Genomic DNA, 16,456 nt, shown 5'->3' with positions numbered 1-16,456 from the left:
CGTATATAAAAATCAGCACAGGACTTCCCTGGTGGTACAGTGGCTAAGAATCTGCCTGCCAGTGCAGGGGACACAGGGTTCAATCCCTGGTGTAGGAAGATTGCACATGCTGTGGAGCAACAGCCTGTGTGCCACAAATACTGAAGCCCATGAGCTCCAGATCTGGCGAGTCACAGGTCACAGCCACAGTCACAGATCTGGCGAGTCTACTGAGCCTGTGTACGCAACAGGAGAAGCTAAAGATTAAGAAGAAAGGAAAAGAAAAAGTCAACACAGGCTGGGACATTAGGTCTATCACAGGCTGATAGACCTAATGGTAAGATCTACAACTATAAAGATATATGTTAAAAGAAAAAGTTGAATATGTTCAGGACCTTGAAGGTAGGACAGAGAAAAACACTGACTGAAAGATTGGTCAGGTGGACTTTATCAGAATGAAACACTTGGGCTCATCAAGAAATGTTGTCAAAAACTTGAAAAGGCAAGGCACAGACTAGGAGAAGATAAACTATAGAAGATGTTCCACATAAAGAGCTTCAGTAAGGTCACCATCAGTCATCAGAAAAGTGGAAATTAAATAAGCTACCATTAGAATAAATAAATAAGCTACCATCACATGCTGTGAGAGTGACTGAGATGCAGACACTGGCTGCATGGCATGCTCACACACTCCCAGAGCAGCTGGAACTCTCCCACGCCCTGGTGAGGGTGACCCAGCCAGCCCACTACTACCCAAGAGACAGGCAAACACAGATCCGCACTAAGGTCTGTGTTAAGAATATTCGTAGCAGCTTTGTTCACAATAGCTTAAAACTGGCAATGACCCAAGTGTGCATCAGGAGGGAGACAGATAACCAGAGATGCTCTTCATATGACGTACTGCTGCTCAGCAGTGAAAAGGAAGGAGCCACTGACATAGCAGCTGGGCGGGGGCAGTGGGCAGGTGCGTGAGTGGCCACCGCCGGCAGCTTTCTGCTCAGCAGACAGCAGCTTTCCCTAGCAGGGTTCTGTGTGTGAGAACAGGGGACCCAGGGTGAGTGCTCTCAAGCCACATTCGTCCACACCCATGGAAGTTGCTTTTTGAGTCCACTCCTGTCCTGATAAGCAGCTGTGCAGAACTCTCAGACGGGGTGGGACAGCTTTCCTGTGCAGAATGGATGAATACTGCTTCTCTTCCTACCCCATAGGCACAGTTGGTGTGCAGCTTCCGGGCCTCCAAGAGTACGGAGCCGTCGGGGGCTCCACACACGCCGCCTCGTCCGCCATGTGGGCCTGTCAGCACTGCACCTTCATGAACCAGCCAGGCACCGGCCACTGCGAAATGTGCAGCCTCCCCAGGACCTAGGGCTCCTGGGCCCTGCTGGCGGAATGGGCCCACCCCAGCCCTCTCGGAAGCCGAGATTCTTGTGACCGTGCCCCACCTCAGCAGCCCTGAAGGCAAGGCGGGGGCAGCTGCCCTGGGGTCTCTGACCCAGGAAGTTTCTCAGCACCAGGCTTCCCTGGAGAGAGGGAGCCAGACTGGTGCTCTACTGGCTAAAACCAGTCTCCTGGTGGAGGCACGGTGTGGCCTCACCCGGCCGCCCCGCAGCAGCCCCCACTGTGGTAGAAGGACTAGGTGCCTCTGAATCATCACCTGGAATCGAGGGGGTGGGAGGGCTCGCTGCCACCATCCAGCTTTCTTTTTTCCTTCCTTGGATGCTTTTTGTTCCTGCTCCTCCCATGTTTTTGGTCGGGAGCTCTTGGTGACCTCTGTACCCTGATGCTCTGGGGTAGACCCTGCCTGTGAGGGCCACCTCTTCCCCTTCTGGTAGCCATCATGCAGTGGGAATGCGTGGCCACGGGCTCATGGCCTCCCGTCCGCCTGGTCTGCAGGTGAATCTGCTGCCCGCCCTTTCCTGCTCCCAGCCAGTGTCCATGGGGGGTTTTAAAGTCTGCTTTGGTTGTAATAACAGTTAATCAGTAATTCCTGCCCAGAAGACTTATTTATTTTTTTTTTTAAGATAAAAACTGCATAAAAGGGGAGTGAGAGAGACTAGTTTCCACCTTCATCCCTCCTTTAATGAGTCCCTGGAGGTGTGTGCAGCCTGGGTGAGTGGACAGGGGACCCACGGTCGGGTCTCCTCACAAATGAACCTCAGTGCCTGAGACTTTCCTGCCAGGCCACACGGCTGGCACAGCTGCAGACCCAGGACCGAGCAGGAGCCTGGTGGTGTCCCCCACTGAGCAGGCAACCCCCCGGGCAGCCAACACTTGACCAGGCCTGCGTGGGGTGAGCTGGGTGACCCCAGGCAGGGCCGGAAGCTCTGGTCCCTTTTGTCCCCACACCATTCCTTCCTGTTGTCCTGCCTAGACCCTGGCCTCTGACATGGCCACATTACAAGCCAGGTCAGGGAGTAGGGAACCTGGTTGTAGAGGGCTGTGGAGCTGCTGCTGGGTCGTGGGAAAGTAGGTACTGTGCTGAGGTGTGGGTCCAGGCCATCCCAGGACAAAGGTTTTGGTCAGACCTTGCACGTGCTCTAGGGTCCTGCATTTCTTTTACGGCTGGGTTCCAGTCTGGCCCTTCCCCAGGAGCTGTGACATCCTGATGCCTCTTTGCCTTAAAAAAAAACCCATATCTCTTGAGCTGCACTGCACCCATCCCCAGGAGAGGTGGACCCAGACACAGGCTGCTTGAGGACTTCATGTCTCTGTCCTAGGGCAGGACGCAAATCTATGTGACCCTCCCTCGCCCTTGGCCTGTGAACAGAGCACACTCGGGTGTTGTGTTCACTTGTGGCAGGGGTGTGCCTGGCACCTCCAGGTTGACCTGGCATAGGACACTCAAGTGGCCAGTGGGTTGGGCCTATTCTAGGGGGCACGAGGCTCAGAGCCCCGTTTCCCCAGCTCATCTGTGGCCGCCTGCCAGAAAGCTGGGCGTGCGTTCTGGCCTAAGTCGCCTGCTCCTTTGATCAGACGTGAGTCTGCAGGGGGAGCAGAAGTGCACTGACCTCAGACCTCGCGGCCCCCGCCGTTCCTCCTCCACTTGTTCTGGTCTTTACCTTCTCTTCAACCAATATCCTGCTCACCCTGAAGTTCTGGCATCTGCATAGTTCATTTCCTTCTGTCTTTTAGCTAAAGAAAAAGTATTGTGATTTCTCTGCATCTGGTTTTGAGTCACTCTGTTCAGTAATGCACTTTATTGTCCAAAGACAGTCAGCGGTCAACATAAAGGAGCGGGGGCACCCTGCCAGCAGACTCAGGCCCAGGCAGCTTAGCCATCCTCCTTTTACACAGGGAGGGGGCCCCCAGCCCCACCTGCATCCTACCTGCCCTCATGTGGACACACCCTCTCATGCCACCAGGCACCATAACTCAGCGAAGGGTGACTAGGTGCCCAACCTCCACTGACCAGTCTGCTCCCCGTGCTCCCACTTGGGGTTTGCAGTAGCGTTGCCTGGATTCCAGCCCTGCAAGTGAACCAATAAAAGCACCTGAAGTGACTGCCAGCGCCCCATTTGTCCTTCCTGGGCCCTGAGGCCTCTCCCTGCCCTGATCCTTGACCTGCCTACCTTGTCGGGTGACTTGATAACTGTTCCTCTCCACACGTCACTGTCCTCTGCTGATGTGTTTAGAGTATGAAGGATAGAGACCCCCTCCTGCCCAGGCTCCTCTGCCCTGTGCTCCCAGCGTGATGTCCATGGGAAGAACAGAGCCTTGCCTCCTCTGTGCCTTTCCTGCACCCTTCCCACTATCAGCCATGTGGCTGCTCCTGGCCTTTGGTGGGTCAGGTGCAGGCAGCCAGGCAGCAGGTGAAGGACAAAGCCCAGAAGCCCGCAAAGTTGCAGAGACACGGGGGGAGCAAGACCTGGAGGGGACACGCTGCTTGGCCTGAATTACTTGTCAAATGACAGCCTTCACACACACCTCACAGCCAACTCTGTCCTTTGGCCACTGACTCACTGCTCCTTGAACATGTATATAAGAATCCCTACCACTGATGTCCAGGGGGCCCTAGGGTAAGACAGGCCCAGCTTAGCTTCTGGACTGGGATGAGTGGCCTCAGCTTGCAGCTCCAATCCTGTCCCTGAGTTTGCCTGCTTTTATTAGCAGTGTCCTCCCCTCTGCATAGCTCAGGCTGCTGACCTTGTTGGTTCTATGAAGTGATGAGGTTCTGGAATATCCCCTCCATCAAGCAAATGGAGGGTACTGCTTGGAAATAGAACTCAGGGTCCTGCCACCCCCTTTCTAGGCACGTTCAACATGTTGGCATTCTATGTTGCTATGAGAAGTGATTGGTACTGCCTGTACATGCTGTCCCTCCCCACCCCCAGTGCTGTTAGTAGTTTGTCCTTGGAAGACATACAGCCTCCACTTGTGGCATAGAGACCACTGACTGTCCACAGCATGCTTTGCTGTCTCACCTCCTGCCACAGGCCTTCTGGGGACACCCACATGAAGGGCCTCTGCCTCTGCATCACCCCTGAGCTGGTTAAGCGCCTTGTTCATGTCTGTATCCTCCAGGGCGATCAGCATTCAGGGGCCCCTCACTGTTCAGGATAGCCTGACCGTCATAAATCCTTGTATCACAGAGTGTGGGGTTTGCCTGGGTTTGGGCCAGGAGCCTGCTAGCCCCCCAGAGCCAAAGGGAGTGGGGCAGAGCAGTGACCAACTTCACAGTGCCTGGCCAGTCGGGGCCGAAACAGGGTGGTGAGGCCTGGCTGGCTTAGCCCATCTTGCAGTCCACTTGCCCATATGGTCATTTTCTATGGGACAATCTCAGTGTAGTTCCCTTGGTGTTGGAAGTCTGGGAGGACCAGAGTAGAAATTGGTATGGGCATGTCACCCACAAGGATTGGAGGTCATAACACAAGCCAAGAACACGTTGCACTCGGGGGTGGGGGTGGGGGGGGTGGGTAGAGGAGGAATTCAGAGTGGTGTGTCTTGAGAGGACCATGTCCTCACTTCGAATTCCAAAAGTCAAGCAGGAGCTGGTCTTGGGGCAAAGGACAGACTGCAGATGGTGCACTCATGCTGGGTCCAACCCAGAAGCACAGTGACTGTCCACTGCCCTGAGGGTTGAGCACCACCCTCAACAAGGGGGATTAGAACTTGTGCCACCGGTTTCTTGTTTTGGTAGGTACACCAGCCTTGGTGAGGTCAACTTAACTCAGGCCCAGAAAACACTTGGCTGCTGGGCCCCTTCAACTTGGCCTGTCTGGGCACACCTCCGCAGATGCCTCTTTGACTCATAGATGTGTGACCTTGAGAGGAGTGTAACTGACCTATCTGCAGGCATCTTTCAGTGTCACTCTGATCTCAGTCTCTATTCAGAGAACTCTTGGGCCATCTGATTAGATCTTTCCTCAAAGCCGTGGAGGATAGGGTTAGGGAGAAGAGGTATCTTGCCCTGTCTTCACCCTGACCACCAGGATGGACTGCTGGTGAGCTGTACCCGCGCCCCTTACCAAGGCCTAACCAGTGATTTTCTTTATGGTCTTCTGCCCTCAACCCAGAATTCCTCTGACTTACCCCTTTTCCCCACTGTCCAGTCAAACTAACACACCCACAGACAGTTCAAGCATTAAAGGAAGAGACCCTTCTGTCCATGTTAAGTTTAGAGGCGGCAGTGTCCTGGTGACGGCTTAGGCGTGGATGTGGCTCAGTAGCTCAGAGGGAAGAGACCCCGGCTGAAAGTGTCAAGACCTGGCGCTGCCCGCCCCCTTCTGGACTTAACAGACCAAACCCCAAAACGCTAGACAGTCGCTTTAGGAGCGGACTGTCCGCTCGGAGGAGACGTGCTCTGAGGGGTCGCCGCCCTGGGGGAGCCGGTGTACTAGCCCGGGTTCAGGAGCCTGCCCAGCCCTTCGACTTCGGGCGGGTCCAGTGGAGCCCCCGAGTGGAGAGGAGTGGAGAGGTCAGGCCCTTGTGCCTCCCGCGTTTGGCTTTAAAGACGTTGGCCCTTTGCCATACAGCTCTGTCTGCGCCAGCTTTATCCCAGCGGCGTTAGGGCCAGGTTCCCGCTGAGACTCCCCTGAGACTCGGCGCGCAGCGGCCCCGCCCCCGGCCCCGCCGTAAGGCGGAGGCCGCGCTACGACCTGGGCGGCCGTAAAGCGCAGGGCCCCGCCCCCCCGGCTCCCGCGCCGCGAGGCCGAGCCCCCGCCGGTGGCCGGGCTCCAGGGAGATCCCACGATGGCCGGCCCCAGGCCGCGGGTCGAATACCTGGCGGGCTTCTGCTGCCCGCTCGGGGGCCTGGCGGCGGGTAAGCCTCGCGTGCTGTGCCACGGGGCGGAGATCTTCCTGTCCACTGGGAGCGAGCTGGTCTATGTCTACGACCGGGAGGGGCGGCTGCTGATCGTGAGCACTGGGCACACCGGGGAGGGGCCGGGACTGGGGGCCTAGGGAACGGGGGTGCTGGGGCGGGAGGGGATCCGGGGCCCTGGAGGGGGCGGGGTCGGGCGTGGATGTTCGGAGCGGCCGGAGCATTTGAGGTGTGTGTCCTCTGCTTCACCTGAGCCCCCCCCCCACGCTCCTGACCCAGCACTGCCCTTCTTCCCGGTCGTCCAGGCCGTGTACAAGTTTCCCGGTCAGGTGTGGCACCTGGAGCTCCTGACCCTTCGCAGGGTGCTCTATGTCCTGTGCGCCCGGAGCGGCATCTATTGCTTGTCTTTGGACCAGACGACCAGGTGAGGCTTGGTCGCTGGCAGGCACTGCTTTGGGTTGGGCGCACACTGATCTCTCCCGGGTTGAGGCTGACATGTCCTCAGATGGGCTTGTCACTGTCTGTGAGTGGTAGTACTTCCCTGTCTCCTCAAACACTGCTCCTGTGACCTGTATGGTCTGGTCACCTCTGGACTGGGTTCAGAATGAGCACTCACCACAGGTGAGTACTCGGGGGCCTGACAGTTCTGCACTGATGAGAATTTTCTGTCCCAACCCCATTTCTGGAAGCCTTGATACATGCTGTTATGCATGTGTCCCTGGGTGACCGGGGTGGGGGAAGCAGAGCATTCCCTGGAGCAGGTGGGAGGCACTGTGGCATGCCAGCTGCTCCCTGGTGGCGGCCTCTGAGATTGCTGCCTGTGCAGACCCCACACCCATCATGTCGGTGGCAGGCTGTCCTGAAGGGAGCCTGTGAGCACTGTAACCAACAGTTGCCTGGGTTCTCCAAGGTCTGTGACCCAAGACGAGGACGGCGGGGACGACCAGGACAGTGAGGATGGGCAGGTCAGTGAGCCCCCCGTCCCTGTGATCCCTGTGGACCCAGATTCCTGTGTGCTCCCGGACACCTCGCTGCATGCCTTCACCGTCCTTGATGACGCGCTCGTCACCTTGGCGCTGGGCCCCACCCAGTGGAAGATGCAGCTGTTTGAGCGTCCCTCTCCAGGGGAGGACCCCAGGCCGGGAGGCCAGATTGGTGAGGTGGAGTTGTCCACCTGCACCCCCCCAGCTGAGAGCCAGGGGGAGTCCGTAGCCCCCCGCTTCCTCCCAGTGCTGTGCTGTGCATCACCACCAGGCTCCAGGACCCCACTCGGCCACTCCTGGAGCTCTGGGGGTGTGACGCTGGAGGGGGCCCTCTTTGGGCTCCTCTTTGGCGCTGACGCCGCCCTCCTGGAGTCACCCGTGGTCCTCTGTGGGCTGCCCGACGGCCAGCTCTGCTGTGTGATCGTCAAGACCTTGGTCACCTCCACGTCAGCCCCGGGTGACCCGAAGGCCCTTGTCAAGATCCTCCATCACCTGGAGGAGCCTGTCGTCTTCATTGGCGCCTTGAGGACAGAGCCACTGGCCGAGGATGTGGAAGACGTACACTGCGACTGCCTGGTGGCCCTTGGGCACCACGGCCGGACGCTGGCCATCAAGGCCAGCTGGGACGAGGCAGGGCACCTGGTGCCTGAGCTGCGGGAGTACAGCATCCCAGGGCCCGTGCTCTGTGCGGCCTGCGACAGGAGCAGCCGCGTGTACCACAGCACCTCCGCGGGCCTCCGTGTAGTCGACCTGGCTCAAGAGGGTTCCCCCTTGGACCCCACGGAGCATGACGGGGCCCCAGGAAGCCTGCCCGCTCTACTGTATCCGGACAGCTTGGGTGTCTGCAGCCTCGCCACCCTCTGTGTGTCATCCGGCGAGCCTGAAGGTATGAGCCACGGCCGACAGCTAAGGACCAAAGCCATGGGGTGGGTGGAGCCTCCGCCCTGGCATCTCCTCCCTGTGAACTGGCCGTCTTCCTCTCCCTGCCTCATTCCTGCTCTCCTTAAAACTTCCCCGGGCAGCTCGACCCTCCGCCGGCACGGCCTTGTGGTTGATGCTGGTCTTGGGGTCCTGTGTGAGTTTTGGGGCAGGGTTTGTGTCCCTCTGCCTGGGTAGGGTCTGCACCTCAGCGCCCCCTGGTAAGAGCATTTTCCCGTGACAGGTCTCAGGTGGCAGGTGGTCCAGGGAAAACTCAACCTGGTTCAGGTCAAGCCTTTACATTTTTCCTGAAGGCTGGAAAACATTTGTTCCACTTACCGAGTGGCCTCCAAGGAGCCCACCCTGCCCTGAAGGCAAGGGGCAGGGAGGGGGCATCCCTGAGTTCTGCTGTGTGTGTTCCCTCCGGACAGAGCCAGACAGTGTTTCAGCCGTGTCTGCCCAGTGCTGCGGGGAGGGGTACAGCTGCCCTCCCCCCACCGTATAGTCCCCTTAAGATGGCCCATGAGTGCACCGTAAGGCCTGCCGTGGACCATACTCGACAGGAAAGAAATGCTTTCGAAGGGAAGAAACTGCTGTCTCCCAGAGGGAAAGAGGGCTGCCTGCAGCAGGGAATGGAAGAGCCACACCTCTGGGCAGGGCTTAGGGCCTCAGTGGTACTGGACCTGCAGAACCAGTGGGTCGCAGGAGATGGAACCTGTCTCCTAGGGAGCTCCTGGTGCCCAGGAGTGGGAACGGAGGCAGAACGCTGCGGGGCAGGCAGCAGGCTTCCAGAAAGGCCCCAGCAAGTGCAGACTGGTCAGTGGAGGAGGCCTGGGCCTGCGTAGCACTCACTTCTCTTAGGAAATCTCAGAGCAGCTCTATTCAGGACAGAGGCTGTTGAAGGGGGCATACACCCTGCTAACTTGACGACCCTCATCTGTTCCCTTTTAGTCCATGTACAAGGTGATGCCTCTGCTGGCTGACCCCCTCCCAGAGAGGCCCCTCACAGTGTGAGCCCGGCCCAGGACGCACCCTGGACTCCTCGAGGATGTCCCGAGGACCTTCTTTTCCTCACGGGGGTATTGGTGTTCTGCCAACACATATCTGAGTCTGGAAACTGCTGTGTGTTCCCAGCCGTGTGCCCCTCCCTGCCTGCCACCCAGGCCCCGTGTGTCTTCTCCTGCAGGAGGTGCCGAGCTCCTGGCCCTGTCTGCCAAAGGCCGGCTGATGATCTGCCACCTGGACCCACACAATGAGGCACCTCAGCCCTCCAGAGTGACCTCAGCAAAGGCTGGCCAGAAAATTAAGCAGTTGTTGTCTGGAATTGGCACTGTGTCTGAGAGGTGAGCAGTGGGCTGTGACCCCAGGCAGAGGCCTGCATGGCACCCGGGAGGTGTCCAAGGCGTTGGCACTGGCACTGGTCCTGACAGGGCCTGTGACTTTGCCTCTGACCCCTGAGATCACCCCAGACGTCGCAGTGCCTGGCCAAAGGTGATAATAGAGGCCAGCGTGGATGCCAGGCCCCTGTGGTTTAGGACCATTTCCAGGGTGCACGCCACCCTCTGGGCTGTCAGTGGTGGCTCTGCAGAGGAGCACCTGGCTGACTTAGAACACATCAGAGAGCACAGCAGGGGTGGCCAGCCCCACCATGGGTGCCTCCTGGCCCAGTGACCCTGATGGGGGTACAGGCTCTGTGAGCCCAGGGGGTGGGGCCAGGCCACCAAGTCCAGGGTGCCCCAGCTCCATCTTCCGCCCTCTTGTCTCTTGTTGCTGGAGAGGAGGGTCGGGTTAGACAGTCGTGTGAGAAGGACAGGAGCTCCTGAGGTGAAGGCTTCTCACCTTATACTAACGAGGAGTGAGGTCTGGGTCTTCCCTCAGCAGCCATGTCTGTTTCCAGGGTGTCCTCTCTGAAGAAGGCAGTTGACCAGCGGGACAAGGCCCTGACCTGCCTCAACGAAGTCATGAACGTGAGCTGCGCCCTGCTGTCAAGCCGGGAGGGTCCGCGGCCCATCTCCTGCACCATCAGCACCGCCTGGAGCCGCCTGCAGCTGCAGGACGTGCTGATGGCCACCTGCCTGCTGGAGAACAGCAGCAGCTTCAGCCTGGACCGGGGCTGGGCCCTATGCGTCCAGGTGCTCCGCAGCTCCCGGGCCTTAGACCTGGACTCGGCCGGCTCAGCCATCACCTACACCATCCCCGTGGACCAGCTCGGCCCCGGCGGTCGGCGCGAGGTGACGCTGCCCCTGGGCCCCGGCGAGGACGGTGCCCTCGACCTGCCTGTGACCGTGTCCTGCGCGCTCTTCTACAGCCTCCGGGAGGTCGTGGGCAGGGCCCTCGCACCCCGGGACCCTTTCAAGGACCCCCCTTCGGCTGAGGGCACCCCCGTCGTCCTGCCCGAGCAGGACGGTGTGTGCCTGCCCCTGAGCGAGCACACAGTGGACATGCTGCAGGGCCTGCGCTTCCCCAGCCTGGGCGTGCCCCACACGGAGGCCCTGGGCCCTGCCAAGGACCCCATCCACACCTTCCTGGGAACTTGCCGCATGCCGGGCAGCCAGCCGGCGGGACCCGAATCCCTGCGGGCCAAGTACCTGCCCCCGTCAGTGGCCACCATCAAGGTGTCGGCAGAGCTGCTCAGGGCCGCCTTAGGGGACAGTCACGCAGGTTGGTGGCACTGACTGGCTTCGGGAAGCCTCGGGGCCCTTCCTCCCTCCCCTGGAATCCGGCCAGCCTCACCGGTGCACCTTTCTTCTCCAGGTATGTCCCTGGGCTGTGCCACCCTGCAGTGGCTCCTCACTGAGAACCCTGCCGCAGACATCGTGAAGGCCCAGGCGCTGTCCTCTGTCCAGGGAGTGGCCCCCGATGGCACTGATGTCCACCTCATCATCCGAGAGGTAAGCAGGGGTCAGCTCTCCCGCCCCAGGGGGCACGTTAGCCTCGACAGCAGCAGTCCTGAGTGGGGTCCCTGGGTTACTAGAGAGGAATCAGATTCTGGGGCCCACCTTCCAGAAGAGTCCGACGCACCCACGTCCAAGAGGCAAGCTATGATGGGCGGCCTTCGTAGGGCTAGAAGCTGCATTGGCCTCCCAGTCAAGTGTCCATGAGGACCACCCTGTCCAGCGCTCCCTATGCGTGGCCCTGGCCCTGCATCCAGCTAGAGTTCATAGTAGCCCGAGCAACTCACTCACGTGTACCCCCAGCAGCAGCACAAGCCCTCCAGCCCCTGAGCCACGCAGCCCCCAGAGCCCCAGGGTGCTGGGTCCTGTCTCAGATACCCCACCCAGGGGCCACTGAGACACTGAGGTGGGGCCCAGTCCTCTGGCCGCATCCCTTGCACACACCTTTCTTCTGGAGACCCTCCTGGCAGCCTTGGGATCATGTCCTGCTGGTCCTTGTGCTGCAGCGTTGGTGGCTGTGGCGGAGCATCCCGTGTGACCCAACACACCCCTCTGAGGGTGGTGGGTGGAGGCTGCCCTTTCAGGTCCACCCAGACTAGGCAGCATCAAGGTCGGGTGTCCCAGGGGCCTGGTGGTGGAGAGGGTGGGGTGCCCAGCCATCCCACAGTTCCAGAAGGAAGAGCTTCCAGGGACAGCATCCTTCCTAAAGTCCCTGGGGTCTTGCCTTGCGTCCTGGCTGTCACCCATCTTTGCCAGGCTTTATCTTTGGCTGTAGGGCACTGGGCAGAGATCTCCATTGCCCAGCCCCCTCCCTGTTTTTTTACAACCTGACCTTGCTGTTGGGTGACTTGGAATGCATAGGGTGGACCCTGGAGGGGTTGGGGCCTGGGCTTTCCTTGGTGGTGCAGCCACAGCCATCACTGCCTCTGGCATGAGTGCCACACATCTGGACGCAGAAGGAACAGGGCTCTTCCTGGACAGATGTTTCCAGATGAGCAGCTTTACTGTTGCTTGGCTAGCTGGTTCTTCAGGTGGAAACTCGTGTTCGGTGTGAAGATTGAGGCCTGGGGCCCCCCAAACTTTGCCCACAATGGGATGTGGAGGGGCCACCCAGGCCTCACGTGCCTCAGCCAGCTCAGATGCTCCCACAGGCCAAGCTGCCCTCAGGCCAGGTGAGGCTGTGGACAGCCAATGAGGGTCCTTGTGTGTTGCAGGTGACCGTCACTGACCTGTGCCCAGCGGGCCCCATCCAGGCCACGGAGATCCAGGTGGAGAGCTCCTCTCTAGCCAACATGTGCAGGGCACACCACGCCATTGTCAGGCGTTTGCAGGTCTGTCGGCCCTCATGGGCTTGCCTGGGCAGTCTCTGTGGGGTGGTGGGGACACAGGACTCTGGTGTTTTGGCTTCCTGCCTGGGGTTGCACATGAGCTGTGGCCAGTTGGGAGGTGGTGGGGGACTTGTCTCTCACCCTCCTGGCAGTAGCCCCCAGTGGCCTGTGAGGACATGTGGTTACAGGGAGACAGTCCACCTGTGATTTGTCAGCATGAAATTTCCTCTATACAGTAGTGTGGAGAGGTCCGGCTCAAGTCCTGGGATAAGGTTTCTGCTTGTTGGGGTTTCCATGTCTTTGCCAAGAAAGCAAGAGTTGGCAGCCAGTCCCTCACATACACACAGCCCTGGGGGCCACTCACTGCTGCTTCAATGCCTTGTGGGGTTACTGGGGCCACAACTCCAGGATCTGAGGAGGTCTTTGTGACCCCAGGGAAATCTGTGAGCTGGGGCCCTTAGCAGGGTGGTCCCAGGGCCGGGAGGCCCCTCTCCAGCCTGTTCTGAGTGTGTGCGTGGTCTCGGCTGCACAGAGCGGTCTGGGTTGGCAGCTATCAGCCAATTCCCACGCTTTTCCTTATGTGTGGGCTCTGCATCAGACTCACCTGGGAACTTAGCAGTGCCCATGCCCAGGCCCCACCCCAGACCCCGAGAGTCGGAGAGCTGCAGTCCGAGTTCCAGCAAGGGATCGGAGGCTGCTGTTCAATTAACAGACCCACCGGTGTGCCCAGGCAAGCCTGGGTGCCAAGCCCTGATCAAAGGTCCCCCTCAGCCATACTGTGACGGCCCTGCCATGGCATAGCCATAGCTTCACGCCCGGGCTCAGGATTCTGTTCTCCTGTCCCCAAAGCAGAGCGCCCACCCCTGCATCCCTGCACCCCAGAGGGCGCCATGTGGTTGCTTTTGCTGGGCCTGAAACATGCAGGGCTGTCTCCAGACCTGCCAAGTATGGCAGCTAAGAGGCGGACAGTTAGTGAGAAACTAGGAATGCAGGGAGCATGCTGACCAGACTTCCTGCAAGAAGGGGAGTTAGCATCCCAGGGCTGCTAGGACCAGGTGACCAAGTGCCGTGGACAGGACACAGTGGGTTCAGTTCGGAGACCGGGATCCAGGTGTCTGCAGGGTGATTCCTTCCAAGGCCTCTCTCCTGGGTGTGTGGACGGCCAGCTCTTCCCCAGGTCCTCACAGGGTCATCCCTTGGCATGTCTGTGTCCTAATCTCTTCCTAGAAGGACACCAGCCTTGTGGGATTAAAGCCCACCCACCTGACCTCATTTTAATTTGATTATCTGTGAAGACTCTCTCCAAACACTATCACCTGAGGTGCTGGGGACTGGTCCTTCCACGTGTGAATCTGGGAAGCACGAGTCAGCCCCTGACAGAGTGCTGCGGGCACTCCCCTAATGGGAATCTTCTCATGGGCTGCAGACCTCTGGCCTCCGTCAGCTACATCGTGCACCTACGACAGGATATTCTTCATTCACTTGGCCACTTGGAATTTGGGGGACTTTGTCAGATGTGTATTTTCTGCCTCTGGTGGCACCTCCTGCTACCTCTTGGGGTGTTGGGGTCTCTTCTCAGTTTTTTGCCCCGGAGACCAGTGGGGGCCTTGCTGCCTGGATCCATCTGGGAGCATCCTCTCTGGGAACCAGGAAGGTTACTTCCAAGTAAACGACCATCACGCTAGGGCTCGTGTGGAGTGGAGATTAACTAGGGGCGAGGCAGGGAGGCCTGATGGATGTCTCAGTGAGCAGGGAGGGCTGCCTGGCTCTGCGGGCCGGTGCCAGGAGCCCTGGGCTCTGTCTGGGGACACACGGGAGGGGTGCCCTCTCCAGCCACCTACGCCTTGTATCCCACCAGAGGCTGGTGGTGGAGCAGGCCGCCCGGGGCTCCAGCCCACCTGATCTCCGCCTGCAGTATCTCCACCAGATGCAGGCCAACCATGAGGTGAGGCCCTTCGGGGGTCCGTGCCCTGAGCCTTCCACCCCCCGGGGCTCCACTGGGGTCACACACACAAGCACCTGCGTGTCGCCCAGCTTGGTGGGGCCTCCCAGTCCACTCAGCCCATAGTCAGGTCTTGGCTCCTGTTGCAGGGGCAAGATGAGGGCAGAATGGGCACGGTCACGCTGTCCCACCTTGGCTAGGACATTCAGTCCCCTAGGGACGGGGTCTCCCCTCAGCCCAGCCATGCCTCCTGTCCCGAGGGGTCATCATGTTAAGGCCACAGAGGAGTGAGTTTCCTGGGCCACCTGCCACAGCCTGGGTGGGATCTGAGTGGTGGGTGTCCCCCCGCCTCGGAGGGGCCCACCGATGTGCCTGGTAGGAAGGTGGCCCCTAGCTTGTCGCCACCGTCCCTTCCTGTAGACGCTGCTGCGGGAGGTGCAGATGCTGCGGGACCGGCTGTGCACGGAGGACGAAGCCAGCTCCTGCGCCACTGCCCAGAGGCTGCTGCAGGTGTACCGGCGGCTCCGCAGCCCCAGCCTCCTCCTGCTGTGACTCCAGGTGGGCCCCGCCCTGCCTGGGACACCGGGAGCTCTCTCCCCAACGCCTGCCCTGCCCGGGTCCTTCCCAGCCTCTAAACACTTGACAGCTCACAGTACCTCCATGGTTTTATGCAGATAACCTGGCTCCTGACCCAGGAGGCACTCGGCCTGGTTACAGCTAGGGAAGGTCTGGGGTGAATGCAGCTGGCCCCCCAGATGGCCGCCTGGTGCCCCCGGTGGGGGTGTTCTCAGAGGAGGCAGGTCATGTAGTTGTCGTGTCAGGATAGCCAGGCGGTCCATGACCCTGCTGGGCCGGGGGCCCATTCATCCTCCCACATCACTCCTTCCTTTCCTTAAGCAGCTGCCACGGCCTCTGCACTCAACCTCCACGCCACTGGGCCGCCGCCCACCCAGAACGTCGGGGCTGGATCATCGACGTTGCTCCGCTCAGAAGTCGGGCCTGGCCGTGGGGTCTAGACTCCAGAGCAGGGTCACTGCTGCCCTCGCAGCATGCGGGGGCCCCAGAGATGGGGCTTCGGGGTTGAGACTCGGGCAGGTGCGTTTCAGCGGTTGTCTGGTTCCCACCACGGTGCCCAAAGCCCGGGGCTGCCCCTCTTAGCAGCACCACTCGCCTTCCCATAGACCTCTTGTCCAGACCTCTGTCCGCACCTGCACAGCTGTCCCGCTCTGGGGGCCTTGGTTCTGCTTCTCTGCAGTTACTGGGGTCACCAGGTGGGAGGGTGCTCCCTGTGACCAAAGCACAAAGACTCGGGGTGGGGGTGGGGGGGGTTTTCCTGCAGGTGCCCTGTGGCCAAAACACTCAACAACTAGCTGCCTCTGGCCGGGGCCACACCCAGCGCCCAGCACTGTGCGTTGTTTCCAAGGGTCCCTTGGGGCAGACAGCAGCCCCAAGGTGGCTCCGGTGCTTTGGGGGAGGGTGGCCCTCCCCCTGGACTTCCCACGGTGCTCTCCTGCTGTGCATGCAGGGCCTGCGAGACAGCCCGCCTCAAAAAATGACCCTTTCTGTTGCTCTGCCTTGTCCGGGCTGTTTTTTACGCCTCCCCCTGCTTTGGTCTGGTGCCAGCTTTGACCTGTATTCCTGGGCTCACCGCAGCTCCAAGCCCCCGCCAAGGCTGGTGGCCACTGCACTCCCCAGATGAGCCTTGAACTGGCCTCTCTGGGGTCCTCAGGCCAGTGGGAACCCTCAGACACTGGGGTGAAGTGGTCCCTGCAGGGCCATTCAGGTCATTGGGGGCCCCTTCCCGGGAGGACCACGGGCATCTCGTCGTCCTCCGTTGAGGGAGACGGGTGGTGATGTGCTCCAAGTTGCGGTCTGGGGTCATCACACAGACCCAGCACTGGAGTGTTCTGAGCAGGAGGGAGGACGGGGAGGGGGTCTGCCCACCCAGTACTGTCCTGTGACTTCTGTCCCTGTGTGTGCTGGGAGCAGTGTAATAGCTGCCTTCGAGGATGAGCAAGCAGTTGGCCTCTGGTCCCTGCTGGCTTGGGTGGTCCTTATGCAGCCTGGAGGGGAGCTGTGGCCCAACCAGGGAAGGGCCTATACCCCCTTAGTGGCTGTTTCTGAGGGTTGTCTTCCTGTCACCTCCCGGGGAA

At 60.0% G+C, this 16,456-nt stretch overlaps 2 protein-coding genes across 3 annotated transcripts in view; both read left to right on the top strand.

Moving 5' to 3' along the window:
- Positions 1-3,137, top strand: part of NPLOC4 (NPL4 homolog, ubiquitin recognition factor) — a 52,671-nt gene extending 49,534 nt beyond the window's left edge. Inside the window, exon 17 of the mRNA XM_065909015.1 lies at positions 1,188-3,137. Coding sequence (XP_065765087.1) covers positions 1,188-1,345 — 158 coding nt within the window. The 3' untranslated portion in view covers positions 1,346-3,137. The remainder of the gene's footprint in view (positions 1-1,187) is intronic.
- A 2,483-nt stretch (positions 3,138-5,620) lies between these two features.
- FAAP100 (FA core complex associated protein 100) lies at positions 5,621-15,873 on the top strand. Of its 2 annotated transcripts, none has more exons than XM_065910557.1 (10): positions 5,621-6,333; positions 6,544-6,662; positions 7,149-8,107; positions 9,326-9,482; positions 10,037-10,800; positions 10,894-11,030; positions 12,248-12,364; positions 14,220-14,306; positions 14,724-14,861; positions 15,201-15,873. In XM_065910557.1, exons 1-9 carry the CDS (start codon positions 6,169-6,171, stop codon positions 14,853-14,855), a joined length of 2,637 nt encoding a protein of 878 aa, XP_065766629.1. In that variant the 5' UTR covers positions 5,621-6,168; the 3' UTR covers positions 14,856-14,861; positions 15,201-15,873. The 2 variants fall into 2 exon arrangements, with proteins under 2 accessions (XP_065766629.1, XP_065766628.1); XM_065910556.1 differs by having other exon boundaries at positions 5,622-6,333; positions 15,204-15,873.
- The last annotated feature ends 583 nt before the right edge of the window (positions 15,874-16,456 follow it).

Source organism: Muntiacus reevesi, chromosome 18 (genome assembly GCF_963930625.1).
Source record: "Muntiacus reevesi chromosome 18, mMunRee1.1, whole genome shotgun sequence".
NCBI classification, from domain to species: Eukaryota; Metazoa; Chordata; class Mammalia; order Artiodactyla; family Cervidae; genus Muntiacus; species Muntiacus reevesi.
The sequence above is the reverse complement of the archived record's forward strand: the minus strand, read 5'-3'. Positions and strand labels throughout refer to the sequence as shown.

Excerpts from the sequence above, each read along its gene's own strand:
- FAAP100 (XM_065910557.1), top strand. The coding sequence starts at position 6,169 with ATGGCCGGCCCCAGGCCGCGGGTCGAATACCTGGCGGGCTTCTGCTGC. Across the intron at positions 10,801-10,893 it reads CTTAGGGGACAGTCACGCAG|GTATGTCCCTGGGCTGTGCC; the intron begins GTTGGTGGCACT and ends TTTCTTCTCCAG. Across the intron at positions 11,031-12,247 it reads TCCACCTCATCATCCGAGAG|GTGACCGTCACTGACCTGTG; the intron begins GTAAGCAGGGGT and ends TGTGTGTTGCAG.